The following is a 12,054-nucleotide window of genomic DNA, read 5'->3' as shown; positions in this document are numbered from 1 at the left end:
CCCACATCTCCTATTCACAATAGATAGGCATGTCTTCTCTAGGGGGCTGGGAAGAAAAAGGAAGAAAATAAGTCTATAGGACTGCCCATCTGAGAGATGCCCTGTAGATATTTCAGTTGTCTTCATTTTAGGAGTTCCGGTTAATCTTCATATTATACATAAATATAAATTAAAATTGAGGTTGTTTATTTTTAAGGAAAAAGAAAATCTGTCCTATGAGAATGCTTTCTTTAAGGCAAGGTGAACACAGGAACAGATTTTCACTTTTCCTCCCCTAACAAAAGAAAATGCATTGATGGATCTCAGAGGATTCTTTGGAAAGCTCTCATGAATGTGCTTAATCAACAATGGGAACTTATCCAAAAGAAAAAAAAATGCCCAGATGATATATGTCCCAAGACATTCAGATCAATCCAAGAAAAGTGCTGCCTTCCACTACTCTACCGGGTGCGGTGGGGGAAAACGCTAGATTTGCATTTGCATTTTATTTTCACATGTAATTATTAAAAGTGATGAAGACAAGTCTGATAAGAGCCACGTAGCAAAGTGCCAAGAGAATAGAAGCAACATTTTCTTAGGCTTTGGCCTGAAAGTCTGACTCGTTACACCATTATAAGTTTAAAAATGCAAATAAGAAATAGACCACCACAGAACAGACCTTCCCAGCTGTCATTCTGCAGACCACCAGTGGCCCATGAACACTCATCCTTGGTCCATGGCCCTGGTCACAAGGTGCTGGTTATCCTTCTCGTTTTCAGCTGCTGTAATATTAATTCTCCATGTGAAACAACAGCTGCAGTGCTATTAGCTGCCTGGGGGTAACATTCTTCAACAATGGAAGAGGAAAAAAAGCACTCTTAGCTGCCAAAAGTATTAGCAAGCTCCTTCAGCAAGACAGAAATAAGACAAATTCTCTGCAGGATGTGCATGTGTAACACCCATTTAGTATTACCAAGATGGCCACTCCTCTCATTCTCAGTCCTTCCCTCTCAGCATGGTCTCATACAACTTACAATCCCTGCAGCAGTCCTGGGTAGTTTATCTTGGCACACTCTTCCAATCTATTCTTCAGTCTTCAGGTCTTCGGTCTTCAGGGCACACCAGACGCAGACAGAATAGATAGGATAAGGATAAGGAAAGTCTCACATAGTGATCAGAGTACTCAGATGGCAAAGATGGCACTTTCAATTCTTCATTTAACAAAGCCAAACCAAAGGCCCATGACCTTCTAGAACACCCAACAGAAGTTTCAAGCCCAGTGAGATACATACAGTACATAATACATCATGGTACCATTCAGGGTACCTGAAACCTTCAGGAGAGATGCTCTGAAAACAAAGAGGAGAATCCTTGGGTCAGGCAGTTAAACAAGAGAGAATGTTCCGCGACAGTAAACAGGATGCGCTGTAGAAATTAGACTACTGTATTCCAACACAAAAAGGGCATGACTTAGATTGGTTTTATTGATGGTTATGCAACTTGTTGGAAAATAAAATAACGTTCCACCCACGGGAAAACAAATCCCCAAACTTTCCTCCTCACCACTTTCCTGAGAGCTCCACTTGGCAGACTGAATAGCACTTCACAGCACTGAAACCCTCCACCTCCACTGGCCACAGATGAGATGGCAATGGTTTGTAATGCACATATTGTTGTGACATTATGCTGTAGAATATGCATTATGCATAGGCTCTCTCAGGATTTAAGATGGGGTTGCATTTCTAAAAAAATCATGTTAAGAACTGAGGAATAAAGAATTAAAAAGGCACATGTGCCAGAGCTTCAACTGGTGGAAGTCAGCCTCACTCCACTGGACTAATGATTGATTATTTACAGCAGCTAAGGCTCTGGGTGCATGCTTACAAGTACAAGGGAAAATGGAGCAATGGTTGATCCCATATAGGAAATGACAACAGACCTCTGTGTTATTATCAAGGGCATCCATTTCAAATAAGATCTTAACGGATTGCACTGCCAGTCAGACACAATGTTCAGTAACACCACTTTCTATTCAGGCCTGCCAATTCGCTGGTCTTTCATTGCAAAGATGGTTATGTGAACTGTATGAGACCCAGATGTAAATACCAATCTGTTCTGTGGGACCTCTTTGTTTACATGCCAACCTAGCCCTTAACACTATACCAAAGGTAAAGCATAATCAAAAGTGAAACTCTAAAATATTTAGAGTCCACTCTAGACATAGGCTAATACTTGAGAAATCATTGGTGAATATTTGTGTGAATAAAAACCACAAATATGCTTACACATATTTGCATCTCTTTTCATTCATTTCCTGAAAGCATTCATACACGTGTGGGGGGGTTGGGTTTGTCTGCAAGAATGTGGAAAGTGAAAGTTTCATATTCATGTGAATTCACTGACTCAGTGGTTCATGCCGGAAGTGTTCATGTGGACATGTTGAAATCTCATTTATAAAGCTTCCAACCAAGGAGCAGAAACAATACTCTGGGACTAGTCATATACCACGTACAAGTCATTGAAGATCGAGCCATGCAGTCCATGTTAACAGTTCACAACTAGCTCACAAGTTGAAATATTTGCCTACATTTTGGAATAGTGAACATAACCACAAAAATCCTATCCTGAGGATACAACAGGAATGGAAAGAGAGCGTTGAATTTATCAAATAATGTCTGTACAGCTACAAATATTCCCCTACCCTGTTGCTAATTATTTGTACTACAATAGCCTACAGGCCTCAGAGATTGAGGCCCCATTGTGGTAGGACCTATCCAAAAAACACAAAGTAAGAGATAGTCCACGCCATGAAGATGTTGCACTCTAAACAGATGGAGACAGAGCGACAGAGATGGGGAAGTGACTTGCCCAAGATTAGAGAACAGGTCAGTGGCAGGCCCAGCAACAGAATCCTGGTTTCCAGACTCCTACTCCAGGTCCCTGTGCATTAGACCATGATGCCTGTGTATCAACATCTCCAACATCCTTGGGTTTCCCCCCACCCCACCCTTCAAAAATGTGTGGGAACAAATCCAGAAATTAGTTTTTTCCAAATGCTGGTGGCTGCACCTGCCATTCACTGCTGTGGCAAAAACAAAAAGCAAGGCCCTTAGGTTTTGTGGGTTCAAAAAGGTTCAAATTGCATCAAGAGAGAGAACCGTGTCTCTTGAAAGCATAGGCTAGAATATTTTTAAGAAAAGCTTCCATTTTTGAAGCACTCCTACCACTTTCTTTGGACACTGGGATTTTCTCACAGCTACCTTTAGTTCTCAGATATCATTAAAGGCTTGTGGTCCAAGGATTGACCAGGAGAACAAATGCTCCCACAATACAGGCAAAGCAACTGAGCTCTTGTAGCTCATAATGCCATGCCACAAGCGTAGGTGCCACTGAGATCGCATCGTGCAAAAAGGTAGCTATCCCACAAATCTTTTTTTAAAAACTTGAATTGAGGCCTGCAAGAAGTCATGGAATTCAAACTGGGACTCTGCAGTCTGCTCACTATGAATCCAAGTTCTATGCACAGACACAGATCTGGAATAATCCAAACTTCCCAACATCCTCCCCTTTCGCACACACCCCCCTCCTCTCTTCTTATCAAACACATTACTGGTGTAGCACTTCTCTGAAGGGATAACAATGGATAGGGTTGATCTTGAGACCCCAGAGACATTCCCTGAATTGCTGACAAAGGAAAATTAACGTAGCACGGTATATGTATGTTGCTGGGAGCTGCAGATTTGAGATTTTTCCTTGAGAGGAGACATCAAATGGCTACACTTCTTTGGGTTTTTACTCAACAACAGATCAAGACACCAACAGCAGCTACTGCAGTCTGAGAGGGACAAGCTAAAAGGTTAGGTGTTCCAATTTATATTTACTGTGAAGTGGCAAGGCAAACAGGGAGATTACATCTTCACTGGCCAAGTGACATGGGGTACACCCAGAAGAGAACCATATCCCATTCACTAAACCCCTAGCTAGTAGTAAATTCTGTGTGGCTGTTGTCATTCCTGAAGGAACCCTCATACTGCCAGTGGGTAGCAGGCCTAGCTCCTTTCTCACTGAGACAAGTCAACTGACTGGCTCTTGGACTGCCCAAGTCAGAGTGGGGAAGATGTCAGGTTTCTTCATGGGGCAGGCTCCCCACTCTTTGCCAGTTCCATTCATAGTGAATTGCTAGGTAGGGTTTGGCAGTAGCAGACTGAGCAGCAGCTTTAGGGGGGAAAGCCTGCAGGAAGAATGGAGACCATCACAGAACTGGCAACTTCATACAATCATAACAATTAGGCTGTATGACATATTGTGTCTCTTCCATCTCTTCCCCTGCCTTCCTCCTAAAGACAGAATTGTGCCCTGGAGTTTTTTAGCACTATTTTGAGACTAGTTTTAAAGATGTTACCATTTCCATTAGAAACCTATTCCCATGACACAACATATCCCAGTGTTAGGGAGATTGTTCTAGTTTTTAGTCTCACCGATTCCAAAGCCAGAAGAGACCATTGTGATCATCTGGCATTTATAACACACAGAAATTCCCAAAAATAATTCTAGAGTAGATCTTTTAGAAAAACATCCCATCTTGATTTAAAAATTGTGAGTGATGGAGAATCCACCACAATCCTAGATAAATTGTTCCAATTACTTTCACAGTTAAAAGTGTATGCCTTATTCCGAGTCTGTATTTCTCTAGTTTCAACTTCCAGCCATTGGATTGTGTTATTCCTTTCCCTGCAAGATTGAAGAGCCCATAATTAAATATTTGTTCCCCATATAGATACTTAGAATGTAATCAAGTCACCCCTTAACCTTCTCTTTGTTAAGCTAAACAGATTGAGCTCCTTGAGTCTATTACTGTAAGGCACGTTTTCTAATCCTTTAATCACTCTTGTGGCTCTTCTCCAAACCCTCTTCAATTTATCAACATCCTTCTTGTATTGTGGAAGCCAGAACTGGATACAGTATTTCAGCAGCAGTCGGATCACTACCAAAGACAGAGGTAAAATAACCTCTCTACCTGTACTTGAGATTCCCGTGTTTAAGCATCCAAGGATTGCATTAGCTCTTTTGGCCACAGCATCACACTGGGAGCTCAGTTCAGCTGAATATCCACCACAATCCTTTTTAGAGTCATTGTTCCCATAACAGAGTCCCCCATCCTGTAAATATGGCCTATATTCTTTGTTCCTATACACATTTACATGTAGCAATATAATAACCTGTCCTCTTCATTATTTATAACTTCCCTAATTTGTGTCATCTACAAACTTTATGGGTGATTTTGGTATTTTCTTCCAGGTCACTGATATAAAAATTAAACAGCTTCGGGCCAAGAACAGATAGATATCTGTGGGACCCCAGTAGAAACACACCATTCAGTTATGATTCTCCATTCACAGATACATTGAGACCTATCTGTTAGCCAGCTTTCTAGCCATTTACTCTATCTCATGTTAATTTTATATCATTCTAGGTTTTTTTAATCAAAATGCTATGAAGTACCAAGTCAATCATCATACAAAAGTGTTTTACATCAACACTATTACCTTTATCAACCAAACTTGTGATCCTATATATAAAAAAAGAGATACCAAGTTTGACAGGATCTGTTTTCCATAAACCCATGTTGATTGGCATTAAATTATATTACCCTCCTTTAATTCTTGATTAATCAAGTCCCATATCAGTTGCTCTATTATTTTGCCCAGGATCAATGTCAGACTGAGAGACCTGTAACTACTCTTTTTAAATATTTACACAACATTAGCTTTCTTCCAGTTTTCTGGAACTTCCCCAGTGTTCTAAGACTTATTGAAAAATCAAAATTAATGGGCCAGTGAGCTCCTCTTTTCAAACTCTTGGATACGAGTTACCTGGACTTGCTGATTTTAAAATGTCTAACTTCCATGGTTGCTATTTAATGTCCTCCTGAGATACCAGTCAAATGGAAGAAAGATAAATAGTGGTGTTATGATATGATGAGACATCTGCTTTTTTCCCCCAAATACAGATCAGAAATGTTTATTGAACACTTCTGCATTATTATTAATAATTTTACAATTTCAGTCTAGTAATGGACCAATACCATTGTCAAGAATCTCTTTGTTCCTAACGTACTTAAAAACTCCTTCTCCTTGTCCTTAACTCTGCTGGCCATAGATTTTTCTCCTTGTGTCCCTTTGCTTCCCTACATTTCCTAGCTTCTAATTTATATTCATTACTAATAACTTTCCCTTTCTTGTGTTTGTTATATATTATTTTTATAGCAGCCTTCACTTCCCCTCTAAACCAGGTTAGTTTTTTTAACTAAAACGGTCTTCTTCCTTGACAGTGGCTTTTTGGGCATCTGATAAAGTAAATAATTCTCTATAATCATTCTCCTATTTCTGATTAAATTCTTCCTCCTAGCTGATTTGGCTCATAATTGTTTTCAGCTTTGTGAAATTGGCCCTTTTAAAGCATCGACTGTATATATAATTACTGTTCTGGACTTTATTCTGCTTGCACGTTATAAATGTGATGAAGTCATGATCACTTGTACCTAAGCTACCATTAATTTTTAGTTCTGTGATAAGTTCATCTTTATCTATCAAGATGAGATGTTATATAGAATTCCCCTTTGCTGGTGGCTATACTTTCTGAATTAGGAAATTGTCATCTCTCACTCTTAGAAATTCCAATGGTGTTTTAGTACTGACAACATGAGACCTCCAGCATATTTCACTCAAATTGAAATCTCCCATGATCATGCAGCTTTCTTCCCTGCACATTATGGATAGGTGCATACAGTCATCTTGTTCCCTAGTGTGATTTGGTGTTCGTAACAGTCACCAACTAATACCTCATCTTGTGCTTCAACTGTTAAGACATTGATCCATAGGCATTCAAAATCATTTTCTTCTGAGTTATCAGTGCCTCAGAAATAGGTAAAGTCATTTTTGACAGAGTGCAACTCCCCCTCCCCTTTTGCCTACTCGATCTTTCAGAAATAATTTATAACCATTGATTTTAACATTCCACCAGGTTTTACTACTACCAACTAGATTGAATTTATGCTCTTAAAATGAGCAATTCCAATTCCCCTTCTTTGTTACCCAGGTTCCTAGCATTGGTGTACATAGGCAATTACATTATTTCTTCTCTTCGTGACCTTTGGTTCCTTGATTAATTTTGTTTAACATCTTGATTCTGTTCTAAATCTTCCCTCTTCTTACCCTCCCCATCTGTTATTAGTTTAACAAGTTTAGATTTCCCTGATTTAGAGTTGCCCTAAGGGGAGATCTGTCCTCTTCTCTGAAGGTGCTCTCACCTCCTAGATCTGTGGAAAGGGTAAACGTTGGCCACCTCCTACCAGCAAGGCCTTCTAACTCCATAGGTATGTGAGGCAGCCATAGAGTAGTAAGATGGCTTCTTGATTTCTTCTACTTCTTCCTCTGAACATGGTTAGTGCGCTGGCCCCGCTATAATCAGGACCAGGTCAAAGCCAACGTCGAAGCCTCTTCGTGTTTTTTCCTTTTAATTGTTTGACTTTACTTTTGCAAAGGAGCATGTTTTGAAAAGTAGCTCCTCCATTGAGACCTATCACCTAGTAACACAAAGGGGTGGGAGGGGAAGAGAGTAATGTGTTTGGAGGAGGAGTGTGTATGGAGGGAGGAAGGAAAGCCAGACAGACAACATCAACGAACTCAGTCTAGCAAACAATTGTCACTGCTGTCTCTCAGTTCCCTTGAAGAGGAGGAGCATTGGCATCTGAAGGCACAGAAGTATTAAATTACTTCCTCTTTCTTTTTAAGGAACAAGACTCCCTTTTGGTTCTCATTGTCCTTTCCTCTGTATTTAGTAACTGACATAGCTTTGGTTAATCAAGATTGTGTGTGTGTGTGCATGTATGTCTGGATCCTCAGAAAGGAAGCCTGGTATTTATTTTTAAACTTTGGATCCAGTCACATAGTCCACATTGAAGGGCTTCATTCCTGAAGGTTGGATACTCCTCTGCTATCAGGTTTCCAAAAATAAAAAAAAAAGCCACATGCAAGCCACCAAGCACAACAGGAGCAAAGTCCTCTCCTATGCTTTGAGGCTTTTCCTCCCCTGTGCCTCACTCATAAAACAAAGAGATCACAGCAAGATAGTTTTGACTAATTCATGTAGCACCCTCACCCTATTTCTCTATTTTATTAACTGCAGAATTTTGTGCAAGTCTTGGAATGTCGCATGTTATACCTTTATTTCTGCAGGGTGCAGCTTAGAAACTTCAATGGAGCTCTGCCCATTTATACCAGCTAAGGAACTGACCTTAAGTGACTAGATCCTTTATGGCACAGTGGTGGTGGTTGCTGGGGGAGGGGAGGGGTGTGTGAAAGGAGAGGCGCAAATAGGAAATAAAATTAAAAAAAGTTTCTTACCTGACTGTATTTGTCTAGTATCCATCTCCACAGAGCCTGCAATAGGTCTTCAGGTCTTCATAATCCAAATCTTGGTGCCACACCCCTCCTGAAGAGCCTTGTCCCACAGCTGACAACTTAACTAACTTTATCTTGTATCTTACACATCTAGACACCTGCAGTGCAAGATCACCAAATTATTTTTTTTAAGTTAGGTTTCTGTTTAGCACACAGACTCAATTGAGCTGTATCTGCAGACCTAAATAGTAGAAGATGGGAAAGTAAACATTCAGGTAAGAGACAAGAGTTTTCTCTTCTCAGTCGCGACCAGATCTGAAAGTAGGATTTTCACAGAAGTGCTAAAAGCACAGCCAAGTGGAAGACAGGAAGTTTGTCAGCCTACCTTTGATTTTAACTTTTCTTAACGAAAGACATTCACTGCTCAGGATATTACTCGTGGCTTAGATTTGCTCATTCCAAAACAAAAACAAAAAGACAGCTCAGGCATTTGTCCTCTCCTTCTTTCCCCCTTTGAATTCTGACTCAGCCAGTTAGACTGCTGCAGCACTGCACTTTGGTTCCCAAAGATGAATTCCAAAGCTGAAATTACAATAGAAGTTCTATCAACTGGAGAACCGCCACTCATCTACTCTTGCTGCACAAGTAATGACTGTAAGAAAGGAGATGGACACACAAAGCACGGCCTCACTAGATGATTAAAAAATGTCTTATGGAATCAGGTTGATGCATCATTCTTCCATTGGGAGATTTGATTGAGCAACAGTTACAAAGAAACTGAAGATGTGAAGACAAAGCTGATACTAGTAGTCTTTAATTCATAACGAAGGACAGGGACTGAAATTTTAGGTAACTGAAGCCTAAATCCACTATGGAGATCATCCATGAGACAACAAGGGATGACGAACAGACATTTGGAACATATTTAAGCTGAGGTCTATAAACAAACTGAACAAGTCCCTCATGGCTGCTTGAAATGCTCTCGCTACAGAAGGTTTCCAAGACTTTAATAGCCAATTTCCAGGAGCAATCATGTTGCTGAACTCTATTCTAGGCTAGTTTTTATGCCGCAGCCACCACAGAGATAACTGAAGCATCAGACTCTCCAGTTTCACATTGAAAAAATCAAATCTGCAAAAGTCCAAGTAACTAAGCAGGTTCCTGGTGAAGAAGATTCTTGAAGAAACTAAGTTTCTGGATTGGGGAGATGGCTAGGATTCTCCTGTCACATTTTCATGGTGATTAGGAGAAACGGGGCAAAGCACACATGAATATCCGTTCCTGTGGAGGAGAAGACATCTAGAACGGGGTGGGCAAACTTCTTGGCCTGAGGGCCACATCGGGGTTCCAAAACTGTATGGAGGGCTGGGTAGGGAAGGCTATGCCTCCCCAAACAGTCTGGCCCCCACCCCCTATCTGCCCCCTCCCACTTCCCATCCCGACTGCCCCCCCCCCCTCAGAACTCTCCACCCATCCAACCTCCCTACACACACTCCTTGTCCCCTGACCACCTCCTCCCAGGACCCTCTGCCCCCCGTGACCCCACCCCCATCCAACCCCCCTTGCTCCCTGTCTCCTGACTGCCCCAACCCCTACCCACACCCCCGCCCCCTGACACGCTCCCCGGGACTCCCACATCTATCCAACCCCCCATTCCCTGTCCCCTCACCCCGCCCAAACCTTCTCCCCATCCAACCGCCCCCTGCTCCTTAACTGACCCCTGGAACCCCCTGGCCCCTATCCAACCCCCCAGCTCCCTGTCTCCTTACTATGCCGCTCAGAGCAGCATGTCTGGAAGCCACACTGCTCAGCCGGAGTCAGCCACACCATCGTGCTGCCCGGCAGGAGCTCGCAGCCCTTGTGGCATGGTGAGCTGAGGCTGTGGGGGAGGCAGGACAGCAGGGGAGGGGCTGGGGGCTAGCCTCCCCGGCCGGGAGCTCAAGGTATGGGCTTGATCCCGCGGGCCATAGTCTGCACACCTCTGATCTAGAATCATAGAAATGTAGGGTTGGAAGAGATCTCAAGAGATCTATTCCCACCCACCACTCTGAGACAGGATTAAGTACACTGAGACCATCCTGACAGGTGTTTGTCTAACAGGTTCTTAAAAACCTCCAACAACAGAAATTCCACAACCTCCCTAGATATCCTGTTCCAGTGCTTAGTCAGCCTTGATGTTTTGCTTGCCTCCTGTGTAGGCTGCTCTGGTAGGCAAGCACCGCCTCTCCAGTGAGAGAGGATTCTGGTGGCTGTGTAATCCAGATCTGTCTCCTTTGTTCCTACTAAGCAGTGGACCTGTGCCCACTGCTATCCAGTTGTCACTTGATGAGGAATGCAGAGAGATTCCTGGGAATCTGCTAAATGAATGAGCCACTGTATCATCTAGTTTGACCCTCTGCAGTACAGGAACAAACTCAGAGAGTGCTCCAAAAAAATTAGTGGGTGCTTAGCACCCAGCGGCAGCCAAGCTCCCCTACCCCCCCAGGGCCTCCTGCCCACTGCAGATCAGCTGTTCCATGGCATGCAGGAGGCACTGGGAAGGAGGGGGAGGAGAAGGAACAGGGCACGCTTAGAGTAGCAGGCGGAACTGGGTGGGAAGAGTCCGGGAAGAGATGGGGCAGGGGTCGGGTCTGGGGGAAAGGGTTGGAGTGAGGTCAGGGCCTGGGGTGGAGCAGGGGTTGAGCACCCCTGGGGAAAGTTAGAAGCTGGTGCCTGTGCCCTGCAGAACATAGGCTGTAGAATTTCAATCAGCTATTCCTACATTGAGATGAAGGACTCATGTCGGATGTAGAACTTATTTTAGAAAAAGACATGGGCACCTTAAAAAAAAATCAAGTCTCAAAGTGATGAAGAATGTACCACACAGACCCTTTAGACCTTGATTCTGGAAAGCACTTAAGCATGTGCTAAATTGCTTTCCTGAGTCAGTGCTTTAGGAAATGGTTTGTTATCCTCAATGGTTTGTTATCCTCACTGTTAAAAATGTGCGCCTTAATTCTAATTCTAAGTCTTCCAGCTTCAGCTTCCAGCCATAGGATTTTGTTATGTCTTTGTTTAGATTACACAGTGTTGACCCCTGAACTGAATACACCTTTTCAGTAGTGGAGGTAGTATTATTTTCCATTGAATATTTCCCTGTTCATACATCCAAAGATTATGGTAGCCCTTTTAGCCACAGCTTCACACTCAGCGTTCATATTTAGTTGGTTATCTACTTGTGCATTATTTTCAGTGCCACTGCTTCCCAGGATACAGTCCCCCCTACTTGTAAGTATGGCGTACATCACAGGTAGTCAACAGGTGGACCGGGGGCCAAATCCAGACTGCCAGATGCTTTTGAACAGACTCCACAATCTTTTGATTTATGTATTATCATAATTAGTTTATTATTATTATTATTTTCTCTAGAGTCTGGACCTTGATTATACCTTGATAAAAAATAATTGATACTCCTGGCCTACATTCATACACAAGAATAATGGGGGGAAAGGAAGCTCCATGGAGCTCTATAGAGGATGTAAAGAGGTAGGGCAGAGTCATTTCTTGAATGAGTCATGGAATATTTACAAATCTTATTTCGATTTCCGATATAGACTAGATGAAGATAGAACTGTTACAGGGACTAGAGACAACCTAAAGAAGACACCAGGGTCATCACTCTGAGGATGGTACT

General features: G+C 42.4%; 1 protein-coding gene across 6 annotated transcripts in view; it reads right to left on the bottom strand.

Moving 5' to 3' along the window:
- ZNF462 (zinc finger protein 462) overlaps positions 1 to 12,054 on the bottom strand; it is a 110,762-nt gene that overhangs the window by 73,206 nt on the left and 25,502 nt on the right. The window contains exon 2 of one of the 6 annotated variants that reach the window (XM_050948148.1): positions 8,385 to 8,539. The exons of the other annotated variants lie outside the window; for them this stretch is intronic. Within the exon in view, the coding sequence (XP_050804105.1) occupies positions 8,385 to 8,409 (25 nt within the window). The 5' untranslated portion in view covers positions 8,410 to 8,539. The remainder of the gene's footprint in view (positions 1 to 8,384; positions 8,540 to 12,054) is intronic. 6 annotated transcript variants of the gene reach the window in all.

Source organism: Gopherus flavomarginatus, chromosome 3, assembly GCF_025201925.1.
Source record: "Gopherus flavomarginatus isolate rGopFla2 chromosome 3, rGopFla2.mat.asm, whole genome shotgun sequence".
NCBI lineage: Eukaryota > Metazoa > Chordata > Testudines > Testudinidae > Gopherus > Gopherus flavomarginatus.
The sequence above is the reverse complement of the archived record's forward strand: the minus strand, read 5'-3'. Positions and strand labels throughout refer to the sequence as shown.